Source organism: Camelus ferus, chromosome 4 (assembly GCF_009834535.1).
Source record: "Camelus ferus isolate YT-003-E chromosome 4, BCGSAC_Cfer_1.0, whole genome shotgun sequence".
Classification (NCBI taxonomy): domain Eukaryota; kingdom Metazoa; phylum Chordata; class Mammalia; order Artiodactyla; family Camelidae; genus Camelus; species Camelus ferus.
This window is the reverse complement of record NC_045699.1, coordinates 29221174-29248147: the sequence shown is the minus strand read 5'-3', so window position 1 is coordinate 29248147 and position 26974 is coordinate 29221174. Positions and strand designations below refer to the sequence as shown.

At 35.2% G+C, this 26974-nt stretch overlaps 1 protein-coding gene across 3 annotated transcripts in view; it reads left to right on the top strand.

Moving 5' to 3' along the window:
• Positions 1-1301: 1301 nt before the first annotated feature.
• Positions 1302-26974, top strand: part of RIC1 (RIC1 homolog, RAB6A GEF complex partner 1) — a 103222-nt gene continuing 77549 nt past the window's right edge. Inside the window, exon 1 of one of the 3 annotated variants that reach the window (XM_032477713.1) lies at positions 1302-2322. In XM_032477713.1, the coding sequence (XP_032333604.1) occupies positions 2179-2322 (144 nt within the window). In that variant the 5' untranslated portion in view covers positions 1302-2178. The remainder of the gene's footprint in view (positions 2323-26974) is intronic. The other 2 variants (XM_032477712.1, XM_032477711.1) reach the window with 2 other exon arrangements.

The following is a 26974-nucleotide window of genomic DNA, read 5'->3' as shown; positions in this document are numbered from 1 at the left end:
GAAAGTGAGAATAACATCACACCAATATTTCCTGCCTTGAAGATTTACTGTGGAACTAAATCAAGTCATGCATTTGAAAATATTTAGTAAACCTTAAATGCTACAAAAGAGTGTGGCAGGGAAATCAGATTCTAAAGTCAGCAAGTAAAGTTAAAACTGAGTGTAATAAAAATTACTTGAAAGTTCCTTAAACTGTGCTTGGATGCAGTAAGATGCTCACATTTAGGAAGAACGTGAGTACAAAGACCCTTTGAAGGAGAGCTGGGACAAACACACTCTCAGTAAATTTGCCAGTGGAATTGGTGCAGTGTAACTTATTTTCATTTCCTCTCTTTCTGCCAAGTGCATAACTGCATCTGAGAATGTTAGATGAAAGTATGATGCAACTGTGTTATTCTACAATTTTGTATTGGCAAGTCAAGAAACCTGTCCCGGACTCTTTATTTGTCTAATGGTGCAGTTCAGCAGGATTAGGGTTTCATCCAATGTTTCCTTTGACGAATATTTTCAGAGTTCACTATTCTTACCATGTTCCAGGCTGATATGCTGTTTGTTGGTTAAAAACAAAAAACAAAAAAACACGAGGAAGGAGACACCACCTGACCACAAGAGGCTGGTGAGTGGTGAGGCAGTTTCAACTTTGATTAAAGGAATCCTGGTTCTTTGATCACCTCCTGGGGAATGCAGTGAATGTTTAGGAAAACTACCGAGAGCTACACATTTTGTTATGAATACCAGCTACAATACTACATCTGATATGGATTAAGTTACTTTGTTCCCCTTTTTGCTGTTTATGTTGCTTTTTTATGTGAGCTAATACTTACTCAAAACCTAGGCTAACACTTAAAAAATCTTTTAATTGAAACTATAAACACGTGGGAAAACAGCGCAAAAAAAGTAGATAATGAGAAGCAACTCTTTTAATCCAGATCCCCCGTTTCCCTACTTTACACTCCATCCCTACTCCTGCCTCCGCCTATTTAGAGGTAATCTTATTCAAAGGTAATCAATGGGTCAACACTCAAAAAACGTAATTGTTAAAGGGATTCCCTAGGGTCCAAAAAGTTAAACATCGAACTACAGAATCTCTAAAGTTCATTCCAACTCTAAAATTAAGTCACCTACCCTACTGAGGGTGCAAAAGAGACAGCCTAGCCTTGTCTAACGTTACATTGGTAAAGGAGCAGATGAATGCAAACTGAATTCAGAAATATACACCACGTTTACAATTACTGAAGGACAGAAGGCAGGATTCACGAGCTTTCACTGTAGGTAGTTTATTTACGAATTGAATAAAAGCCCCACTACCACCCCCAAGGATGTAAACTCTATGAGGGCAGGAACTTCACTACTCGCTTTCGCTGCAGCCCCTTGGCACACAACAGGGGCTCAGTGTGCTAAGGACCCGACAGCCCAGCAAGGAGGCCAAGGCCTGGAGGCCAGGATGGGAACCAGAGCACGGAGCATCACGTGACTCGCCTCCCCCACACACCACCCACACCCGGTGATGCAAAGCGGAGGCCTGTCCCAGCAGAGGCCCCACCAATCCGCGAGGGAAGTCAAATTTGGCTACGCTAGGCAAGGGGCGTGTCCCACGGCCGACTTGCCTCGAAGCTGCGTCTCGCCGGCTCGGCCTACTTGCCTCCGAGTCTCAGGCGATTATCCCGCCTCCAGCAGTGACTATACGCTCTACATTGCAAGTGGGAGGTGTAGAGAAGCCTGAGCGAGGCAAAGACGCATGCGTATTGAAGTGAAGACTAAGGCGGAGCTTCAGAAAGCAGAGGGAGGGGGAGAGGAGAAGTCTCCAGTACGCGCGCGCGGGGCAGCCCTGCCCGGCCAGACCCACGCGGCGCGGCGTGGTGACGCCAGTGCGGCTCGAGGAAGGGGCGGGGCCGGGGCGGGCCTTCGCGCTCCTCCCGCCCCATCTCCGTCCCGACTTTCTCTCCCCCTCCCTCCCCCACATTAGGCCCCGTCAGCTCGGGGGTGCCTTCGTCGCTTAGTGTAGCGTCGGCCCGGCCCGGCCCGGCCAGCAGGCAGATGCCCCGAGCTGCCGCCGCCGCCGCCGCCGACTCGGCTGGTGGCGGTGTGGGAGACCGGCGTCCGGCCCCGGGTCGCTGAGTGTGACGGACCGGGCCGGGGGCCGCCGGGCGCCGCGGCGTCGGCGGCTCGGCGCGGGCCATGTATTTCCTGAGCGGCTGGCCCAAGAGGCTGCTCTGCCCTCTGGGGAGCCCGGCCGAGGCGCCTTTCCACGTTCAGTCCGACCCCCAGAGGACTTTCTTCGCCGTGCTGGCCCGGGCCCGCCTCAGCATCTGGTACAGCCGAGTAAGTAGAGCCGCCCGCCGCCTCTCGTGGCTCCCTCCCCGGCGTCCTGGCACCGTCCCGCCCCCAACTTCCATCCTGAGTCCGGGACCCCTGCCCCTTCGCGCCAGACCCACTCGTTTTCGCCGTCGGCGTCCTCGTTGCACCTACTCGGCCGCACGAACGCCCGGGTCGGGAAACGTCCTCCGGCCAGGGCTCTGGGGTGGATGCAGTCGCTACTGTCCCAAATCCCTGCGCCTCCCTGCGTTGGACCGACGGCCGCGCACAGTGCGAACCCCGCGCGCTCCCTCGGTAGAGCCCAGACTTTCCCTCCTCGCCCTTCCCCCATTCTCTGAGGAACAAATTTGTTTAAACTTTCCACAATTAGGCATCTGGCCGCTGTTGTATTCCTAACGCTCCCTTGCTTCAAAGGCCGTTGTTTTGGTGTTGGGGAAAGCCTTTTGGGCTTTACCCAGTGGCAGACTTTACAGGTTGTAATAACTTATTTCTAACAACTACAGCCAGAGTTATTTTTTTTTTTTTTACTAAACGTCTGATAATCCAGCTTCTCGCTTCACCCTAACATCTCTCCACTAGAGAAAGAACTCCGCTAGTTCTTTCCTCTGCTGCAGTTGGACTCTTCTATAGAGAATTGTACGGGGGTTAGTAGGAGCGGAAGTAGAACTCAAATCTGTCCGGTCTGCTCCTGGTATTTATTAACACCTGGAAGTAATAATAAGATCTGGGAAGAGAGTGATCCTGAGTTCTGTTTTTGCTTTCTGTGAATTCTGGTTTTTTTCTTTCTTGTATCTAATTACTGAGTAGATAAAACTTCACAAATAAGTGATGGATAGATACTTCTTTTCCGCGAACACTGCTTTAGGTGTGTATATAAAAGCAACAAAATATAGTGTAAAAATGCCCCCCCCCCCCAGGCAGCACTAATCGATGTCAGAGCGAAGTTTTTCTCAAAGTTAATTTAACCATGTGGGAAAATAGGTTGTGACCTTAGCGTTATTAGATCTATGTGAAACACCTGGCTTTAGTTAAATTAGTTACAGCTGTCAAATCTCTGTCTGACCATTTGAATGCCTGTAAGGTCCTTAGCTGTCCTCACAGCCCTGGTAAAAGTGATGGTGAGATTTAGGCGTTTCTGATATCTTCTTTATATGACTATCATAGTTAGATTTTAAGTCAGACTATTTGCTATTAGGTTTTGGCTGGTTTAATTTTTAAATATATAGCAAAATGAAATAGGGTATTATAAAAGCCAACCATGTGACTATTCTGTCTGGTGCTTGGTTGCATTTTTGACTGTGTGTTGTATATCATTTGGTTCTTAAATGAGATACTAATTTGCTTACTTTGTTTATACTGATTGAATAATCATTTGTTTGGGTGTATATAACTAGTTAAGGCATATACGGAAAGAAAAATTAGAACTTGAATTTTAAATTGAACTCAGAATTTAGTACGCAGTTTCACCCTAATTTAACAAATTGTAAAGCCTGAAATTTAACTTTCCTTATCTCTATAAAGGGCACACCTAACTAAATTTTAGGTAAAACTAAACTTAATATGAGGGAAGAATAGACCAGGAGCCTGTAGGCTACTTTATTCCTCTATAAAAGAAACAAAAATATGCCTTGACTTTCTGAGGGATATTGTGAATATTAAGAATATTAGTTTTTTGCTTTTGGACTTAGATACTAAATAAATCTAAGGTACTACTGGAATGTAAAACTGCTTGTACTCTGTTCCTTGAAACTGCCACCCTGCACACAGATAGCTTCTTTCTACAGAAGTCCTGGGGCCACTTCTATTAAGATCCGGTGTGCAGAAAGTTAGATTGTATAGTATCTCTGGGTTAAGTATGTGAAGTGAAATGCGGGAATGCCTTAGAGGAGGCCCCATGGTACTGTAGGTTTAGGAATGGTTAACTTTAATCTCTGACATCACTTTGTTGCTTTAAAAATCAGGTATTGGACTAGATGGTTTTAAGGTCAATAAACTGGGTTAGTGGGGAAATAGGTGCCAGATTCCAGTTTTTATTTTGATATTTTAACTTCTAAACTTACTGAAACTATGTAAGTTAAAATAGATTTAGGTCAACGCGCTTCTTTTAGAAGTGAAAACCTCTGGCTATATTGAGTAGCTATCAATTATTCCTCCATAATTTAGAGTGAATTGGTTTAAAATGTTTGCATGAGAACATGAAAGCTTTGATTTTGGAGACATTGTATATGCAAGTAATTTTATAGAATAAAGTGAATTTTAAAGATCTAAAGAAAGATTTTATGGAATTTGAGGTCTGAAAAGCAGCTTGAGGGCATTTGGAGATAAGGAGAAACATGCTCAAAGAAATGAGAGAAGATAACATATTTGCTTACTTTAAATTTTGTTAGGACTCTTAGTTAAACTCGCACAGGTGGAATGCATTTTTAAAAAGAAAAACTGTCCTTATGAGAGGAACATGCATTTAATAGTCTAAGCTTTTTTCCCTAAGATCTGAAAGAATTGCTGCCTGAAAATGTTGATGAGACATGAGACTGGAAACATTAAAATATGATTTCTAAGAATAACTTGTATACATTTTATGGGTCTTCTGGTGAGCTTTTATGTACCTCTTATAGCTACTATTATATACCCTAGGTAGCTGTTTGGAATCCCAGTGTTATAGAGTCATTTCTCTTCAGAATTCTTTCCTGACTTCAAGTTTGAGAAATGTAGTATAGTGCTGTTTAGATGTGTTTATGAACAAAAGAGTTTCTGTAGATACTCATTTTGCTTTTTGGTTTTATTTTTAATGTGAGGGTGCGACTTGTTTTCATTGTAACATGTTGATATAAATTTGTTTTCTCTACTTTGTGGATCTACTTAGGAGCTTTAAAAACTGCTTGAGTTTACAACAGGGATCATCCATATATTTTGGAACTCAAAAAAGGGGACTCAGAAAAGATTGGGCATATATATGCTAGATTGGGGTGGCAGAGGTGCAGCTTACCTAGTGGAATAATTGATGATGTATTTCTGCCAAAGGTGTTGTAAAAGGATGAGTTTCAGCTTTGAGGATGAAGCTGCTGTTTAAAGCATGTTATGATTTATGATTGACATGGGTGTTGGATGAGATGAATTGTGTTTGTTACTGTACCAGAGAGCCTAGAATTATTCCTTCAATATACTGCTTAACTGTGAATACAGAAGTCTACATATGTGAACCACAGAATGATACTTTAGAATGCTGTAATACTAAATTAGTCTTACCCCAATTTTCAGGTCATTGATTATTTCAAATATATAAAATACCCTCGAAAGTATTTTTGAACACCTCCTGTGAAAGGATAGTATAATAGGCAGTATATGGAAGGGATTTAAAGGGCATATTATATGTAAAAAAATTCTATCCAAAGATGTTAGTGTGTTAATATAAATGAAAATTTTGTGAGTTACCACTGCTAATAAAAAGCTGAAATAGACAAGTAGTTACTAGGCTTATGAAATAAATTGTCGAGTAACCTTGAGTAGAAACTTATGCTCTTGTTGCTGTATACTAATAATAGAAAACTGAGATAGATGTTCAAAGAATCGAGTATATGGTTAACTGTGTGACTCCAGGAAAGTAATTTAATTTGTACCTGTATGTTTCAAATGCTCCCATTTCTCACTCTTTCAGCTGTGTTCTATTAGTGCCTCCAGAGAGCCTTCCTTATAAACTCACTGCTTGGAAGTCATTTAGGGCTCACTGTTAAAGAATGAAGTTCATACTCCGTAGTTTGATATCAGAGACACTCCCCTCTTGGAATGCTCTCTTGCCCCATCTCTGCCTATCAGAATAGTATCCAAACTTTAGCTACTGTTGAGATCCTGCTCTGTGAGTCATTCTTTATTTACCATAAGCAGAAGTATTCATTCTTTGGATGAACTACTGTTTGTATTGTAGTTTTGCACCCAAGCTTTATTTCTCCATGAGTGTAAGTTTCTGGAGGACAGAAGTTGATTTATTTATTTTTAATGAAGTGTAATTGATTTACAATTTTGTGTTAGTCTGGAAGTGATCTTATTTTGTATTATCCATAATTCTTTGCCGAAAGCAGATGCTTACTAAAGTACTTTAAAAATAAATTAATGAATTTAGTGTATCTGTCCTATGCATAGCACAGAATTTTTTCAAGTTTTAATAACTGGAAGATTTCTAAATGTTGACATGCAACTAAAAAAATATGGTAGTACTAAAATACAACTTCAAATCAGAAAAACTTGTGTTGGAGAGGGTTATATAAATGAAGATAAATTAAATACTCTTATTATACACAGTCCAAATTATATTAGAATAGTAGTATATGTTATTTACAATAGCCAAGATATGGAAGTAATTAAGTATCTTTCAGTGGATGAATGGATAAAGATGATACAGTATACGTACATAATGAAATATTCAGGCACTAGAAAGGACATCTTACCATTTGCAGTAGTGTGGATGGACCTTGAGGGCATTATGCTAAGTGAAATAAGTCAGACAAAAACAATGTATGATATCACGTACATATATGGAATCTAAAAAAGTTGAATGCATAGAAACAGAAACACATAGATATGAGGGACTGGAGGATGGTGAACAAGGGGAGAAGTTGGTCAAAGAGCATAACCTTCCAGCTATTAAGTTGAATAAATTGTGTACAGCATGGTAATTGTAGTTGATAGTCCTATATTATATACTTGAAAGTTGCTGAGATGAGAGTAGATGTTTTCACTGCAAAAGAGAAATGGTAATTATGTGACATGATGCAGGTGTTAGCTAAGACTGTGGTGGTAATTATTTTACAATATATAAGTATCAAATCAACATGTGGGTCAAACTTAGACGATGTTAAATGTCAGTCATATCTCAGTAAAGCTGGGGATTGGAACACTTAATACTGTTAAGATGCCAGTGCTACTGAAAACGATCTACAGATTCAGTGCAGTCTTAACAGTATTTTTTACAGAAATATAAATATCCGTTACAAATTGGTATGGGATCTCAATGGACTCCCCTCATCAGTCTAGGTAATTTTCTTTTTTTAAGTGAACCACCTTTTGGTTTTACTGATCTTAGTCTATTAATTTTCCGTTTTCTATTTTACCAATTTCTGCATTGATTTTTTAAAAATTACTTTCTTCAGCTTGTTTGGGTTTAATTTGCTTTAGTTCTGTTAGATTGAAAGCTTAGATTATTAATTTGAGATATTTCTTTTTTTAATATAGGCATTTTAAACTCTTAAATTTTTTCTTTTTTTTTTTTCTTTGAGCAGTTTCAGGTTTACAGTAAAATTGAGAGGCAAGTACATAGATTTCCCACATACCCCCTCTCCTCACACATGCATAGCCTCCTACACTGTCAACATCAGTCATCAGAATGACACCTTTTTTCTTCCCCCAAGGATGAACCTACATTGACACATCGTAATTATGCACAGTTCATAGTTTAGTTAAGAGTTCACTCATAGTATGTATGTTCAGTGGGTTTGGGCAAATGTATAATGACATATATTCATCATTGTAATACCATACAGCATATTTTTCCTGCCCTAAAAATCCTCTGTTCTGCCCATTGATCTCCTGCCCCCTATAACTTTTGATATGTTCCAATTTTGTTTTCATTTAGTTTTTAAAATTTAACCATTTATTTGAATCATAGGTTATTTAGAAGTGTGTGGTTGGGGGAGGGTATAGCTCAAGTGGTAGAGCACATACTTAGCATGCATGACGTCCTGGGTTCAATCCCCAGTACCCCCATTAAAATGAATAAATAAACCCAACTACCCACCCCCTAAACAAACAAACAAACAAAAATTTTTTAAAAGGTATGTAGTTTAATTTCCAAATACTTGAGTGTTTCCCAAATTCTTTGTTATTGATTTCTAACTTAATTCTTTTGTGGTTGGGGAATATACTTTGAATGGTTTTATTTTTTTAAGGTTATTAAGACCTTTTTGGGGGGTTAGCACATTGTGTAAGAGAATATTCATTTTGTACTTGTAAAGCAGATATATTCTGCAGTTTGCAGAGTTCTTTAAATGTTAAATTGGTTGGCATGATTGTTCAAGGTTTCTGTATTCTTGTTAATGTTAAGTCTAGTTCTATCAGTTATTGAAAGTAGAGATGGAAATCTCCAACTCTGTTGTTGAATTGGTTTTTTCTTTGTTTTGCCAGTTTATGCTTCATCAATTTTTGGGCTGCATTGTTAGGTTTATATACTTTTATTACTTTAAGACTACTTATGTCTTTCAATCTGAAATGTGTCTTGTATAGATAGCCTGTATTTAGATCTTGCTTTTTTGTTTTGTTGTTTCAAAAATCCAGTCTGATAATTCCTGCCTTTTGATTGGAGTATTTAGTTCATTCACACGTAAATGTAATTATTGATGTGGTTGGATTTATGTTAGCTATTTTGCTATTTCTTTTCTATACCTCTCATTTTTTGAAAGTTTACCTGTTATTCCTTTAATTGCTTTGATTTCTTAATCATACTTTTTTGAGTTATTTTACTAATGGTTGCTCTAGCAATTACAAAATGCATCTTATTACAGTATACTTCAGGTTAATAACTGAATTAATTCCAGTAAAATACAGGAAATTTTTCATCCTCCTCCTTTTTACTTTCATGTTTCTAAAGTGGTGAAATATATATACATAACATAAAATCTACCACTTTAATAATTTTTAAATGTTCAATTCTGTGGCATTTGAGTATATTTGCATTTGTGCAGCCATCACCATCATCCATTTCCAAAACTTTGTTCATCTTCCCAGACTGAAGCACCATAACCCAGTAAACAGTAATTCCCCATTCCCCTTTCCTCCCAGCCCCTGTCAACCACTGTTTTACTTCTGTCCCTATGAATTTGATTATTGTGGAAACGCAGTATTTACCCTTTAGTGATATGCTTAATTCACTTAGCATGTCTTCAGGGTTCTCCATGTTATATATAGTGTGTACCAAAATTTGCTTCCTTTTTAAGGCTGAATAATATTTCGTTGTAAGTATATATTATAGTTTATCCATTCATATGTTGATGGACATGGGTTACATTCACTTTTGGGGTTGCTTTCACTTATTGTGAATAATCCTGCTGTGAACATTAGTGTGCAATTATCTATTTGAGTCTCTACTTTTGATTCTTTTGTATATATACCCCAAAGTAGAATTGCTGGATTGTATATATGGTAATTCTATGTTTAATTTTGTGAGAAATTGCTTTTTTTATTTTTGATTGCCATCGCATTCATTTTTCACAGTGGCTGCACCATTTTTCATTTCGACCAGCAATACACAAGGATTCCAGTTTTCCCACATCTTTGCCAACACTTGCTGTTTTCTGTTTTTTCCAGTGATAGCCATCCTGATAACCCTAATAACAAGTGACATTGAGTATCTTTTAATATACTTATTGGCCATTTATATATCTTCTTTGGAGAAATGTCTGTTCATATTCTTTGCCCATTTAAAAATTGAGTGATTTCTTTTTTTGTTGTTGAGTTGTGGGAGTTCTTTATATAGTATTGACCCTTGAACAACATGGGTTTGAACTGCATGGATTTACTTACGGTGGATGTTTTTTGATAGTAAATACTATAGTACTGCACTATCTGCATTTGGCTGAGAATTCTCGAATGTGGCACTGCAAATACGGAGGTCTGACTGTTAAGTTATACTCAGATTTTTGACTGTCCAGAGGTTTGGTGCCCCAATCCTTGCATTGCAAGCGTCAACTGTATTCTAAATATCAATTACTTATCATATATATGATTTGTAAATATTTTCTCCCTTTCTGTGGATTGCCATTTTACTCTGTTGATAAGTGTCCTTTGATGTCCAAAAGCTTCTAATTTTGATGAAGTCCAACTTAACTATTTTTGTTGTTGTTGTTGCCATTGCTTTTGGTGTCATGTGCAAGAAATTATTGCTAAATCCAAAGTTATGAAGTTTTTGCCCTCTTTCTTAAAGGAATTTTATAGTTTTAGCTCTTATGTTTAAGTCTGTAATCAATTTAGAGCTAATTTTTGTGTATGATGGGAGATAAGGATCAAATTTTATTTTTTCCATGGAGATACTCAGTTTTCCTGGTGTAGTTTGTTAAAGACTATCCTTTTCCTCCATTGAATGGTCTTGGCGCCCTTGTTGAAAATCATTTAGCCACATGTATTTATTCCTGGGCTTTCTGTTATATTCTGTTGTTGTATTTGTCAGTCTTTCTGCCATTGTGGTACTGTTTTGATTGCCATAGCTTTGTAATAAGTTTTGAAGTTAGAAAGTGTGAGACCTACAACTTTACTCTTTTTCAAGACTATTTTGGCTATTTGGGGTCCACATATTAATTTACATTTTTACAAAGAATGGTGTTGGAATTTTGATAGGAGTTGCATTGAATCTCTAAATTGCTTTGGGTAATATTGACACCTTATCATTGTTTTCTAAGCCATGAACACAAAATATCTTTTCATTTATAGGCATCTTTTTAATTTCAGCAACATTTTGTAGTTTTCAGCATACAAGTATTTCACTTCCTTGGTTAAGCCTGATCTTAAGAATTTTATTCCTGTGATGGTACTATATATATGGAGTGACTTTCTTAATTTTATTTTTAGATGTTTATTATTATATAGAAATGTACCAATTTTTGTGTGGTGATACTGCATCTCTCAACTGTGCTAAATCATTTATTACTTTTAACCATTTTATGTGAAATCTATAGGGTTTTCTACATAAAGCATCATATTTTCAGAGAACAGAGATAATTCTCCTTTTCCAATCTGGGTGCCTTTTTTTTAGTTTTCTTGCTAATTGCTCTGGCCTAGGACTTTCAGTACTATTTTGAATGAAGTTGTGAAAGTGAGCAAATCTTGTCTTGTTTCTGCCCTTGAGAAAAAGCTTTTCAGTTTTTCACCACTGAGTATGTTACTGACTAAGTTTTTTGTATATGGCTTTTATTACATTGAGGTAGTTTCACTCTGTTCCTAATTTACTGAATGTCTTTGGCACGAAAGGATGTTGAGTTTTGTCTCATGCTTTTTTCTGAATCAACTGAGATGGTCATGTAGTGTTTTCTTCTATTAATGTGGTGTATTACATTGATTTTTCTTGTATTGAACCGTCCTTACATTCCAGGAATAAATCGCACTGGTTTATAATCTGTTTAATATGCTGCCGAATTTGGTTTGCTAGTATTTTATTGAGGATTTTTGCATATGTATTCTTCAGGGATATTGACCTGTAGTCTTTTTTCTCTTGTAGAATCTTTGTCTAGCTTTAGTATCAGGGTGATGCTAGCCTCATAGAATGAGTTAGTAAGTGATCCCTCTTCAGTTTTTTGGAAGAGTTGAGGATTGGTGTTTATTTCAAATGTTTGATAGAATTCATTTGTGAAACTGTATGGGCTTTTCTTTGTTAGGAGGTTTTTGATTACTGATTTAAACTTCTTACTAGTTATAAGTTTATTTAGATTTTTTATTTCTTCAATATTCAGTCTTGGAATTTGTCCATTTTATCTAGGTTGTCTGATTTGTTAGGACACAATTGTTCAGAGTACTCACATATAATTCTTTTTATTTTTGTGAAATCAGTACTAATGGTCCCTCTTTCATTTCTAAGTTTAGTTATTTGAGTCTTTTTTTTTTCCCTCATCTGGCTAAAGGTTCCGCAGTTTTGTTGATATTTTAGAGGAGCCAACTCTTGATTTCTTTGATTTACTCTGTTTTTTTATTCACCTTATTTCTCTCTGCTCTAATCTTTATTATTTCCTTCTTTCTTCTAACTTTGGGTTAATTTATTCTTTTTGTACTTTGGTAAGATGTGAAGTAAGATTCATTTGAGGCCTTTTTTAATGTAAGCACTTAGTTGTAAATTACCCACTTTGCACTGTTTTTGTTGCATCCTTTGTGTTTTAGTATGTTGTGTTTTTATTTTCATTTGTCTCAGGATATTTTCTGATTTCCCTTGTGTTGTTGTTTTCCATGAGTTATTTAAGAATGTGTTATTTGATTTCCATGTATTAGTGAGTTTTCTGTTTTTCCTCTTGCTGTTGATCTTTCATCACATTGTGATCAGAAAAAATATTTGGGATTGTTTCGGTCTTTTAAAGTTAATTAAAGCTTGTTTTGTGTCCTACCTCATAGTCTGTCTTGGAGAATATTCCACGTGTACTTGACAGAAATATGTATTTTTCTGTTGTGTGGAATGATTTGTGTATTTCTGTTAGGTTCAGCTAGTCTACAGTGTCATTCAAATTCTCTACTTTTTAATTTATCTTACATCTAGTTGTTCTGTTCTCTGACACCTCCTTTGAGGTATTATTGTCATATATGTTACGTCTTTTTATGTTATGAACCCAATAGTATCGTATATTGTATTTTTAAAAGTTCCTGTTTTATAAAGCCTGATATCTTTTACGGAAATTAGGAGGAAAGATGAAAATACATTTATTCAGTCTTTTACATTTATCCATTTTCTGTTTCTTGTGCTCTGTGTTTCTTCCTTTGGATTTGAGTTACCATTTTTGTCAGTAGTTCCCAAAAGTAAAACTACCCCCTGGTTCAGTGATTTACTAGGAAGACTCACAGTACTCAACATATGGCCATAGTTATGACTGTGATTTATTACAACAAAAGCATATAAAGAAAATTTGCCACAGGGAAAAGGCTCATTGGGTGTATTCTGGAAGGGCCAGCTACAAGCTTCAAATAATCCTGTTGCGGTGTAGTCATATAAGATGTACCTGTTTTTTTCCCACAGATTGTGACAACATATGTGCAATGTTGTATACCAGGGAAGCTCATTATAGACCTAGTCCCCAAGATTTTTATTGGAGGCTCTCTGCCCAGCACATACCAAATTTCTCATTCTCTGAAGGAAAATAGTTGTTTCAACATTAGCCATTTGATTTGTATAAACAGTTTAGGCTAGTCAGCCACTCTAATCAGTTAAGGAATGGTGGGAACCCTCCCAAATTCAAGTTCCCAGATGCCAGCTTAGAACCAACCTTGCAGGCAGGCATTTTTTAGTACAGCAGTCTTAGACCTGTTTTGTTAACTCTTTTATGTATACCATTTAATGTCATTTCCTGTTTTTTTTCTGAGGGATTTCTCTTAGTACTTCTCATAGAACAGATTTGCTAATAACAGATTCTTTTAATCTCTTTATCTGGGAATGTCTTTACTTTGTAATTTTGAAGGATAATTTTACTGGATATAGAATTCATAGTTGATGGTTTTTCTGTTTCAGCATTTAAGTAAGTCCCTTTATTTCCTTCTTGTCTTCATTGTTTCTGACGAGAAGTTAACCATTAGTGGGGAGGATATAGCTCAAGTGACAGAGCACATTCTTAGCATGCAGAAGATCCTGGGTTCAGTTCCCAGGACCTCTAAAATAAACAGACAAATAAAACCTAATTACCACCTCCCGAAAATAGATAAAAAATTTAAGAATATATTTTAAAAAGTCAACCATTAATTGTATTTTTCTTCTCTTGTGTGTTCTTCTCTTGTCCACTTGTTTAACTCAGCTATTTTAACATCTTGTTGGTGTTACGTAGTTTGTGTTACGGGTATGTGTGTGTGTTTATCCAGCTAGGGATTTGTCAAGCATTTTGAATCTGAGGCTTAATGTCTTTCACCATACTTGCAACATTTGCACTCATTATTTCTTCAAATGTTTTTTAATCCCCTGTGCCATCTCCTGGAACTCCCCATTATACATATATTGGTGTATTTTATGTTCTATAGATCTCTGAAGCTCTCTTCAGTCTTTTTTCTCTTTTTCTTTGATTGCTTAATTTTATTGAACTATTTTCATGTTTTTTGATTCTTCTGCCGTCTCAAATCTGTTGAGTCTATGTAATGAAGCTTTCATTTCAATTTTGTACTTTAAAACTGTAGAATTTCTAGAATTGGTCCTTTTTTTTTCATTGCTTTTACTTTTTTGAGATTCCCTGCTTGTTTAGGTATTATCATTTTCCTTTGATTATTTAAGCATGCTTTCCTTTATTCCATTTATATATATATCTCATGACTGATTTGAATTACTTGTCTGCTCTACTGGGCCCACTCACACTAAAGATAGTTTCTTTTTCCTTTAGTCTGGGTCACTGATTATATGTCTTCTATTTTTTTGATAATTGTACATTTTGGATAATTTATTGTAACAACTCTAGAGTTTCTAATTTTGTTTTCTGAGGGTTTTTGTTGCTGATTTTTTGTTTTAGTATTGTTTTTAGTAAGTTACCTGGACTTAATCTACATATTTATCTCTCCTACAACATGCAGCCACTGACTAAGGTATTTGCTTATTTTTTTTTTTATTTTTGTTTTTACCATGGCTTCCTAGGGGTTGTCTCTATGTCTGCATAGTGAGTGGTTAGATGTTTAAACATCTTGAGCCAGTAAGGCATCCATTTTTGGTTGATATGTGGGTTGGAGAGTGCAGGCAAAGTTCAGGACGTTTTAATGTCTGTTCCAGCTTTTACTTCCTGCCACACCCTTCTGGAACTTCCTTGGGAACAACCTCCCAGTGAGCTAGTGATGTATGGGGAGCTTGGCCTTTCATTGCTCTTGTCTATTCATGTTCACAGCCTCTGGAATACAGGGATGAGTGGAGAGCTTGGAACCTTCAGGTTTTTTCCTGTTTTTAAGTTCTGCCTCCCATTGAGCCAACGTTGTGTGGCAAGCTTATCTATTCCCGCTTTGACTATCTGATTTCCAGGGTTTTCTTGTTAAATTTCAGGCTTGTTGAGGGATGTGCTACTTACCCAAAGCAGGTCTGAAACTTCTGGCTAGCAGTGCCATCAGCTTTCTCTGTTTGCTTTCTAAGATATGCTCCTTTTACCAACAGTGCTTCAGGCTGTATTGCACTCTGCTCCATATCAAGACAGCATGCCTTTAGCAGCAAAGCTGCTGGTTTTTAACCAACAGCCCACGCTGGTGACGCTACTGCCTACCAGGCTTTGGTGAGGGGTTGGGTACAGTCCTGGCAAGAACATCATTTATAGCCACTTTTCTTATCTGAAGTTCAGCAGGTTTTCATGAATGAAATTTTCTTAATTTGTATGCCTTTGGTGAGTTTCCAAATATAACACTTGTCCCTTGAACAACACAAGGATTAGGGGTGTCAACCTTCCATGTGGTTGAAAATCTGTGTATAATTTTAGAGTCAGCCCTCTGTATCCACGTTTCCACTGTCCGCGGGTTCAGAGAACAACAAGTCGAGACGTACTGTAGTACATATTTATTGAATAAAATCTGCATATAAGTGGACCCATGCAGTTCAAACCTGTGGTGTTCAGGGGTCAACTGTGAAATGTTTCTTTTGACAGTTCAGTTTTACGGTGGTTTTTTGAGGGAGAGGATTTGCCAATCTCTTCACTCTGCCATTCTTGGAAGTCCTTGTGATTTAACTTTTGCTAAGCAATTTTATGTTCCTGTAAGTCTTAATGGGGTAAAATTGGTCAAATGAGCTGTTTGTGTCATAAAAGTCAGTTATAGGACATTTAGAAGAAATAATTCTTTGGTTTTTCTCTTCAAGCGCGTATAGTTGTTGATGTAATTGCTGTTTTCTTACTATTGTGAGATGGAGCTGTTTGGTTCTGTGTGTGTTTGAAGTGCTAGGAAGAGAATATATTTAAAGCCTGGTTACTTACAGTACTGTATTCAATAGTTTTTAGGTCTCATTGTCTAACATTATCATGATTGTTATCACTTCCTTTAAAAACCAGATTGATTACCATCACCTCTACTGCCATTATCAATATCAGTTGTTTTTGAAGCACAAGGATGATAAAATTTTTGTTCATTTTTGTTCACTGTCAGTCACATGCAATTTAAACCCCATCAATTTTAAAAATAAAAACCTAAAAGAACACCTACAAGCTAACAGTTATTAAGTGCAAATTGTATGTCAATCTCTAAGGTTTTTTATGTACATTATTTCGTGCAATCCTTGCAGTAACTTTGGGAGATTGGTCCCTATATTCCAAATAGGAAAAGTGAGTCTCAAATAAAGTAATCGTGTGACCTAGAGGAAATTATTTAGTAAATGGCAGAGCTGAGATTCATACCCACACTTAATGCCAAAGCTGGTTTTGTGGAGATTGTCCCATGCTGTTTCTTATATAAAGTAAGAATAATAAAATATGAAACAATCGGTTTGAAAGATATATTGGTAACAACTCACTTAAATAAAACTGTATTCAAACAGTTGTATTCAGACTATTCAGATTGTTTAATAAATGCCCAGTAAATTTCAAGTATAGTGCCTAGAACCTTTTAGTACATTATATTGTTTAAGTTAAATGATACTGTTAAGTAAATTTTTGTTTTTGCATTTTAGACATATCCTTTTTATTTTACAAATGAGGAAACTGAGGCTGAAGGGCAGATGATTGATAAGCTTGGATTTATCCACCCATTCTAATGTTGAACTGAGGGAAGATTTATGAAACTGAATTGGAAAGATGGTATATAGGAACAAGAAAAGTCTTGAAATATGGATGTATATTTCAAACTAGAAAAATGTGTATTGTTTAGTGTATGAATGTATATTTCAAACTAGAAAAATGTGTATTGTTTAGTGTATTTAAAAATGTTTACTATTTTTCTGGAATAGGAGAATTACCTAGTCTTCCTGAGTATCTTTCAGTTAACTAATTTCTATTTCTCCGAGTCCAACTTAAAAAAAAATTTAACCAATTTAAAAAAACATCTTTCTGAAGCCCTATTAGGTGGTTTTCTTTATATGGTATATAATAGTATGTAATAGTGAAGACTCCAAGCCAAATAGTACTTAAGATGAGTCTTCACTGTGATACCATAATGGGCTGCTGTTGAGGTTTGTTGGTCTTCTGACCCAGAGTTGGCACTTAACTATATGCTAGGAAATGGAGGTAAATTATAGAGATTGCTTACCTTCAGCTCTATATAGAATTTGTATATAGAAATTTCCACTCTAATTTTGTCCAATTGTGTACACATATAAGACTTAACTGGAATGCTTCTCTAGAGGGACCAGTACTGGTTTTCTTAATTCATGAGATTTAAGTATTGCTTCACAATGTAAGAATACAACCAACCCCTTATTTTCCATATAAAATCTAATAAAATTTTTTTAAATGTACAGAACACCTGGATACTCACCACCTAGAATCAAGTTGTCAACATTTTCTTTATCATTTATTTGCTTGGGTGTATATGTATATATATGTGTGTGTATATTTATGGGAACTCTTTGAAAATCGTAGACATCAAGATACTTCTCTGGTACCTAACTACTTAGTGTGCATCTTCTAAAAATGACTTTCATATATATAGCCATAATATGAAAATTAGTAATTCCCTAATATCTTCTGTTAAGGAGTTTGATTTTAAAATTTCCTCAGTATTCCCCAAATTATTTACATAGCTTTTTTTCTTATTTTAAAACAGATCTACTTGAGGTTCATGCATTCCATTGGATTGTTAGATCTTAACTAGAGATTATTACCTTTTAACCTTTGATAGTCTTCCCTCCCTCTCTCACTTTCGTTACATAGATTTATTTTGTTTTTAGTAGATTAGGCCACTTTTCTTGAAGACCACCCTCACACTCTGGATTTGTCTAGTTGGTAATGTTTTCCTGAATCCTCTGTATTTCTTGTAAACTAAAAGTTATGTTTAAAGGCTTGATTAGATTAAAGCTAAGCATATGAATACTCTGAATGATTTTTTATTTGCGAAATTAATTTTAAGTATGTTTCCATTTGTTAATGTAATATTGCACAGGATAAGGAATAGTAACATGGTAGGAGAGAAACAGCCTGGTTTCAAGAACTTGCAAGTGAGAATCAGATATTTCTCAAATATTAACTCATTTCACATAGGAGAGACAGAAAATAACCAAAGTTAATTGACTGTCCTCTTCCTGTACATGAAGTTGATTATCTCAGTTTAATGCCAAGAGCATTGGTGTTGAGATTGAATTATCAATCCCAATCATTAGCTTCTACCTTTAAGAAAAATTGCACTTTGGAATTCGAGGAATGTTTGAAGCATAAAGTTAATTACTCATCACTACTGACGTGGTATCAGTAGAAAAAACTGCGTGTTACCAATAGGAGTGCCCTGTGTCTGCTTTGAAAAATATCTAACAGATTGTCAACAATTAACCAGAAAACCTTTTTTGAAAATCATCTAAAACATATTAGTAATTTTTCTTTCCTTTGTAAATAGCATTCAGTATACTTAAGTGATGGCTTATTTATTAATTTACTTTTGAATTTTTTTTTTAATGCATAGTGAAGTGTTGATCTTAAGTGGATTTTGGCAGGTGTGTATACTGATATAATGACTACTCCAGTCAAGATTCAGAACATTTTTATTTACTGCACAAAGTTCCCTGAGCCCACTTCTAGTCAGTCTGCCGTTCTTCCCCTTCAGTTATTTGGTGGTTCAAGCCCTAAACTGCCAGAGTGTTGGACTGATCTTGTCATTATTGCCTTAACTGTAGCAAGAAGTGATATGTTACTAGTATCTTAAGTAGGAATTTTGAATAAATTGTCTTAGGGAGGCTGTTGGGAGTTTTGTTTTGTAGTATTTTTAATAATGTGATCCTGAGACATTAAGACAGCAATAATAATTATAGTGCTTATTGAGTGCTAAAGCACTTTGCCAAGTGCTATATTATTTATTTCATCTTTGCAGAACCTACCAGTGAAGTAGGTTCTATTATTGTGTTTATTTTAAAGATGCAGAAACTGGAGCATAGGAGAAGTTACTTTTTTCAAGCTCTCAAAGCTAGTAAATGCCAGAGCCAGTATTTGAATCTTACATTCAGACTTCAGAACCTGTATTTTTAGCCATTATATTAAATTCTCTATTAGTATTTGTGGGCTGAATAGACTTTTTTGAGCTTGCCCAGGAACCTAATCACCATTTTTAGTGAATTTTCGTACAGGAACAAAAGAACTCCAGTAATCAACTTAGAAAGTCGGGTATTGGAACAGTACTTGTTTAAAAGTTGGTGACTCCAGTTAAAAAAGTAGGCAATGAGTTTGAATAGATATTTCTCTGAAGATGATATAATATAGCCAATAAGCACATGAAAAGATGCTCAGTATGATTTAGTCATTAGGGAAATGTAAATCAACCCCAAGACACCGCTTGACATACATTGGAATAGCTACAATTAAAAGACAGTAACAAGCGTGTTGGCAAGGATGTGGAGAAATTAGAACCCTTATGGACTGCTGGTAGAAATGTAAAATAGTGCAGCCACTATGGAAAACAGTTTGGCAGTTCCTCGAAAAGTTAAACATAGTTATCATATGACATTAGCAATTCTGTTCCTAGATATATATCCCAAAGGATTGATAGCAGATGTTATAAAAGAAACTTGTGCACGAACATTTAATAGCAGCACTTTTCGAAGTACCCAAAAGGTAGAAATAACCTAAACATCCATCAACAGACGAATGGATAAACACAATCTATACAAGGGAATATTACTTAGTCATAAAAGGATCGAAGTACTGAGACATGCCACAACATGGATGAACCTTAAAAGATTATGCTAAATGAAAGAAGCCAGACATGAAAGACCATATATCATATGATTCTTTTTATATGAAATCTCCAGAATAGGCAAATCCATAGAGTCAAAAAGTAGATTATTGGTTGCTAGGAGTTGAGGGGAGGAGGGAAAGGAGACTGACTGCTAATAGGTACAGAATGTCTTGTTGGAATGATTTAAAAATGCTCTGAAATTATATAGTGGTGATGATTGCACAACTCTGTTAATACACTAAAAACCAGTGAATTAGACAATTTAAAAAGTAAAAAAATTGACTTTAAAAGTCGGTGACATTTAGTTTATCAGACTTAATATACATGTATAGCTACTTGAAAAGTGTAGAGTAGAATTTCCTGAAGGCTGGTATAAGGAACTCTTGATACTTTGTGATAATCTAGGGGAAAGATGAGTTGTTTAATCAGGTAAGCTTGGGAAATAAACATAATTTATTTTTATTAAGATTTACAATGTACATCAGCCTACTAATGGTATGCTAAAGCTCTATGGTAAAGAAACCTGTTCAGCTTTTAACACAGCATTTTTGTAACTGGATTGGTCTCCACCCTTTATTTAAGTAAACAATCACCAGTTCTACAGAACCTGTATTCTACAGGTATATTTGGTGCATCCAGCATGGAAACCACTGGCCACATGTTATTAAAATTTTTAATTTATTAAGAATTAAGTAAAATAAAATCAGTTCCTTACAGTACCCACATTTCAATGCTCAGTACTCACATGTGACTAGTACGTACTGTATTGATTGCATAGTGCAGATATAAAACATTTCTCTTTTTGCAGAAAGTTTGATTAGATAGCCTTAATATAGACATACGGTAAGACATACAGTCACAGCATATTTTTATTTATTCTTGGTATCTCACTTCTCAATTATTATGGAGCATTACAAAGAGATAATGTTATAGGTTGAATCATATCCCCCCCACCAAAAGATAAGCTGAAGTCCTAACCTCCCAGTACCAGAAAGTACTTTTTATACAGAAAGATTCATGCATAACTTGAATCTGTGTTGCCATGTGTTACAAGGAGATAGGTGATGGACTTCTTTGAATGAACGTGTATTTAGAAACTTAGAGATAGGCAGCGCTGAAAGGAGTAAAATTGCCTACTGGGAAGGATTTTTTTCATAGAGTCAACAATTAATTGAGGGGCTTTAAACATGTTGATTTTTGTTATTTACAGAGTCAGAGTAGTACTTATTGACATCTGTGCAACGTGTGTGTGTGTGTGTGTGTGTGTGTGTGTGTATGTAAAACATCACTATGCTGTACACCAGAAACTAACACAACATATAAGTCAACTGTACTTCAATTAAAAAAAAAAATCTATGCAGAGTGTAAGTCACTAGAAAAGAGGTGAGACTGAAGACTGCTGGTTGTCTGCTTTACATAAAAACTTAGCAATTTCAAAAGCCTGCGTTATTGTACATTATTCTTTTGTTTCAGTATGAGTACAAGCAGAGTGTACTAGAGCAAAAACATCAGGTTTGTTATGCTTTCTGACTCCCAAATTAGAAAAGTTAATCATTTTGAGAAGTGAAAAGTTTATGAAATAAATATTGAAAAAATTAAAAATAAAAAATTAGTAAATACTAAAAAATACTATGATTTTAAATTAGGGATTAAATATTGTCACTCTGATTGACTCTTTACCTTTATTAATCCAGTAGGCAAATTATCATCATTGCTTATTGTAACAACAGAAACCTTTCTGATAAAGTCGTTTTACCGATTGAATAGGTTAATGTTTCCTTTCTCATCAACATTAAAAAAACAATCTTTCAAATAAACAGGTCATATAGATCAAAGATGCCTAAATCATCAAAATTAAATATAAAGATACAGTTTACTCTAACTTGTGTCTTATATGTATGTATTTTAAGGTACTAAGCAAATTATAACCAGTTTTTGTTTTTTTCTTCTTTTTGTCCCTCCTTCTGTCATAGTTCTGGTTACTCCTTTAGGCTTTTGCAACAGATTCTGAGTAGGTCTCCCTAAGCATGTTTTTTTCCTCCCTTTAATTAGTTCTTCAAAACACTATCTAAGATAACTTGTTTTTAACTTTTAAACAGCTTTTTTGAGCTATAATTGATATAATGTAACTTGCATGTATTTATGGTGTCAATTTGATTAAGTTTGACATGTATACACTCAAACCATCACCATAATCATGATAATGAACATATCCAAGACCCCCCCCAGATGTTTCCTCTTGTCTCTTTATGGTTGCTTCTCTCTCCCCTCCATCTCCAGGCAATCACTCTTTTGCTTTTTCTCACTATAGATTAGTTTGCATTTTCTCAAATTTTATATATATGAAATCATGCAGTACATAGTTGTTTTTGGTTGTGCACTTTCACTTAGCATAATTATAAAGAGGAAATTAACATTGGTACAGTATTAATAACTAAAGTACAGATGTCATTGAAATATTCCCCAGTTTTTCTATTGATGTTCCTTTTCTGTTCTAGACTACTTTCCACAATGCATATAGTTATTTCTTTTCCATTCTGTAACTACTGCTTAATTTTTTCTTGTCCTTTATGACCTTGATCCTTTTGAGGAGTACTGGTCAGTTCATTTTATAGAATCTGTCAGCCTGAGATTATTTGATTTTCTCATGAGCAGAATGAGCTTATGTATTTTTGGCAGAAATACCACAAAAATGTTCTCAGTATCATATCAAAGAATTCATGATGTTCATATATCTTACCATTGGTGGTATTTACCTTGATCACTTGGTGTCTGCCAGCTTTCTCTACAGTAAAGTTACTGTTTTTCCCTTTGTAGTTAAAAGTAACTTGAGGAAGATACTGTGCATATCCTGCACTTTTGCTCCCTGAGTTTAGCATCCATCACTGGAACTTGTCTGCAGCTGTTATGTGGTGTTTATCTGATAATGATTCTCTTCATCCCTTTTTCCTTCAACATTTATTAATTGGAATTCCGATATAAGAAAAAGCTGTCCTTATGCTTCCCTTTTCCTTTCAGTTACTTATGTCAGTATGTTTTTCAAATTTTGTGTTAAAATCTGATACTGTAGTATATTATTTGAATTTTTTGCCTATTTAAAAAAATTGCATTGTTTGTTTTCTTAGATTAAAAAATTCTTCATTCGTTCTGGATACAAGTCATTGATGCAGATATGTGATTTGTAAATTTTTTTTTCTAGTTTGTAGCATGTCCTTTTTTTTTTATTGAAGTATAGTTGATTTATAGTGTTGTGCTTTTTTTTTAGTAGTGTCTTTTAAAGAGTAATATTTAATTTTTATAAGGACCAGTATGTCAGCTTTAATAATATTTCTTTTGTGAGCCATGATTTTATGTCTTATCTAAGAAATCTTTGCATAACTTAGGACCATGAAAGATTTTCTCCTATATTCCTGAACTTTGATGGATTAGGTTTTATATATAGGTTTGTAATGGGTGAATAAGTTAATTAAAATAGGTGAGTTAATATTTCTATATGGTGCAAAGTATAGATTGAAGTACTTTTTTCTTCATATGGCTGTCCTATTGTTCAGCACCATTTATTGAAAAGATGATCATCCCTCCGTTGAATTGACTTTGTACCTCCCACTTAACTTGTCTATTTCTGGTCTCTATTCTGTTTCATTGATCTGTTTGTCTGTCTTGATGTCAGTACCACACTGTCTTGATTACTATAACTTCATAATAGATTTCAAAGTCAGGTAACATAAGTCCTTCAACTATATCCTTTTTAAAGGTTGTTTTGCTTTTCTAATTTCCCTTTCAGATTCAGGTTTCTCTTCTAGTTTATTAAAATAAATTCCTAACGATCTCCCCAATTATATTTTCTTCTCTTCATCCATTACAAATGCTATCCAAGGTACTTTTGTTTTGGAAACAGTAGAAGAATTTTATAGATAAGGATTCAGATTTTACATTACTACTAATTTTTAAGAAAATAACCCTATCAAGTTTCAATGTAGTATTGAAGAATATTTACCATTATTTTAAAAGTCCACCTGTGTAAGTGGATTTTCTTCATATACTTCAATTAAAACTACATGTCACAACAGACTGAATGTAAAAGTAAATCTATGAATCTGGTCATGGTCTATTTTACCACACTTGGAACAGATTTGTAAAATAGTCCACTGACTCACTATTTTCTTTTTGTTTTAGAAATACAATTACTTAACAGCATAAATAACATATTGTTAAGTAATTGTATTTCTAAAACATGAAAGGGTTTTTCTATATTTTATTGTGATGCAAACACTTAACATGGGATCTGCCCTCTTAAATTTTTAAACATGCAATATAATATTGTTAACTATAGATACTGCCTTGTACAGCAGATCTCTAAAACTATTCATCTTGCTTCACTGAAACTTTATGCCCATTGATTGATTAGCAACTCCCCATTACCCTCCCTATCCCCAGCTCCTGGTAACCACCATTGCATGCTTTGCTTAATATGAATGAGACCATTTTAGGTACCTTATATAAGTGGAATCATATATCATTTGTCTTTTTGTGACTGACTTATTTCACTTAGTAAATGTCTTCAGGGTTTACCTATATTGATTCATATTGCAGAATTTCCTTCTTTTTTTAAAGCTGAATAATATTCTATTGTATGGATATACACACATTTTGTTTATTCATTCATCTGACAGTGGCCACTTGGGTTGTTTCCATATTTTGGTGGTTGTGAATAGTTGTGTAATGAATATGGAAGTACCAGTATATCGTCCAGATTTTTATTTCAATTCTTTGGATAAATACTCAAAGGTAGAATTGCTGGATCATGTGATAGTTCTATTTTTAATTTTTTGAGGAACCTCTTTTTTCCATATTGGGTATTCTGTATTGTATTTCCAGTGACAGTGCAGGGGTTCCAGTTTCTCCACATCTTCACCAACATTTGTCTTTTGTTTCTTTGATAATGGCCATTGTAATAGCTGTGAGGCGATATCTCATATCATGGTTTTGATTTGCATTTCCCTGATAATTAGTGACATTTAGCATTTTTCTCATACCTGTCAGCCATTTGTTTGTCTTTGGAGAAATGTCTGTTGAAGTCTTTAGCCTATTTAAAAAATCAGGGGGGTGGGAGGGATAGACTGGGAGTTCAAAATTTGTAGATATTGACAGGCATATGTAGAGTAGGTAAAAAAGATTATACTGTATAGGACAGGGAAATACAAACAAGATCTTGTGGTAGCTCACAGCGAAAAAAAATGTGACAATGAATATATGTATGTTCATATATAACTGAAAAATTATGCTATACACTGGATTTTGACACAACATTGTAAAATTACTATAGCTCAATAAAAAATGTTTTAAAAAATCAGGTTATTGAGTTTTTCGCTATTGAGTTATAGGAGTTCCTTATATATTTTAGAAATTAACTCCTTACCAGATAATATGGTTTGCAAATATTTTCTCCCATTCTGTAGGTTGCGTTTTCACTCTATTGATTGTTTCCTTTGTTGTATAGAAGGTTTTTAATTTGATGTGGTTCCACTTGTCTGTTTTTGTTTTTGTTGTATGTGCTTTTGGTGCTATTAATGAAATCATTGCTAAGACCAATGTCATATTTTCCATATGATTTCTTTTAGAAATTTCACAGTATCAGGACATACCTTTAAGTCTTCAGTTCATTTTGAATTGATTTTTGTGTATGGTGTTAGATAAAGATCCACTTTTATTCTTGTGCATTCTAGTTTTCCCAGCACAGTTTGTTAAAGCGACTTTACTTTTTCCATTGTTTATACTTGGAGCCTCTGTTGAAAATCAGTTGACCATGTATGTGTGGGATTACCATGGGGCTCACATAAAATGTAGTTATAACAGTGTATTTTAAGCTAAAAACAACTTCAGTTAAATTGCATACAAATATTCAACACTTTTACTTCCCCTCCCCCATACTTTGTTACTATTGTCATAACTTATGCATATTTATGTTTTGAATCTTAATATATTTTTTAGATGTAGTTATTTTAATTCATACTTTTGCCTTTTAACTTTTACAGTAGGATAAAAAAGGGTTTACCCACCACCATTATAGTATTACAGTATTCTGTATTTGTCTATATATTTACCCTTACCAGCTAATTTTATACCTTTTTATGCTATTGTGTTGCTGCTTAGTGACCTTTCAACTTGAAGAGCTTCCTTTAGTATTTCTGGTAAGTAGGCTAGTAGTGATGAACTCCTTCAGCTTTTTGTTATTTTGGGAAAGACTTTATCTTTCTTTCCTTCTTGAAGGACAACTTGGCATTTACAGTATTCTTGGTTGGAAACTTTTTTTTTTCTTTCAGCACTTTGAATATATCATTCTACTCTCTTCTGGCCTGCAAGGTTCTGCTAAGAAATTTGCTTAAAGTCCTGTGGAGATTCCTTTATACATGACAAGTTGCTTTTCTCTTGTACTTTCAGAATTCTCTCTTTGCTTTGACTTTGGACAATTTGATTGTAATTTGTCTCATTGTGGATTTCTGAGATTCTTTTCTTTTGGGTTCTTTGGGCTTCTTGGATCTGGATATCCATTTCCTTCCCCAGATTTGGGAAATTTTTAGCCATTATGTCTTTGAATAATGTTACTAGTCATTTCTCTTTCTCTTCTTCCATGCATATATTGGTCTACTTGTTGGTGTCTCACAGTTCCTTAGGCTTTTTTTTACTTTTTTTTTTTTTCATTTTTCTTTTGTGATTGAATGATTGCCAATGATTGTTAGACCTTTTTTTCCTTCTTTCTGCTTGATCTAGTCTTCTGTTGAACCGCTCTAGTGAATTTTTTATTTCAATTATATTCTTCACCTGCATGATTTCTGTTTTGTAGTCTGTCTACAGACACACACACACACACATTAAATATTTTCTATGTCATTGAAATTCTCACTTTGTTCATGCATTGTTCTCCTAATCTCAGTGAACAGATTTTTTTTAATGTCTTTATGATGGTTATTTTGAATTATCTGTCTAGTAAATCATATAGCTGTTTTTGTTTGGGTCTCTTTCTGGAGATATATCTTGTTTCCTTTGCAGTGTGTTTGCCTGTTTCTTCATCTTCCTTGACTCTTTGTTGGTGACTGCATTGGACAAAACA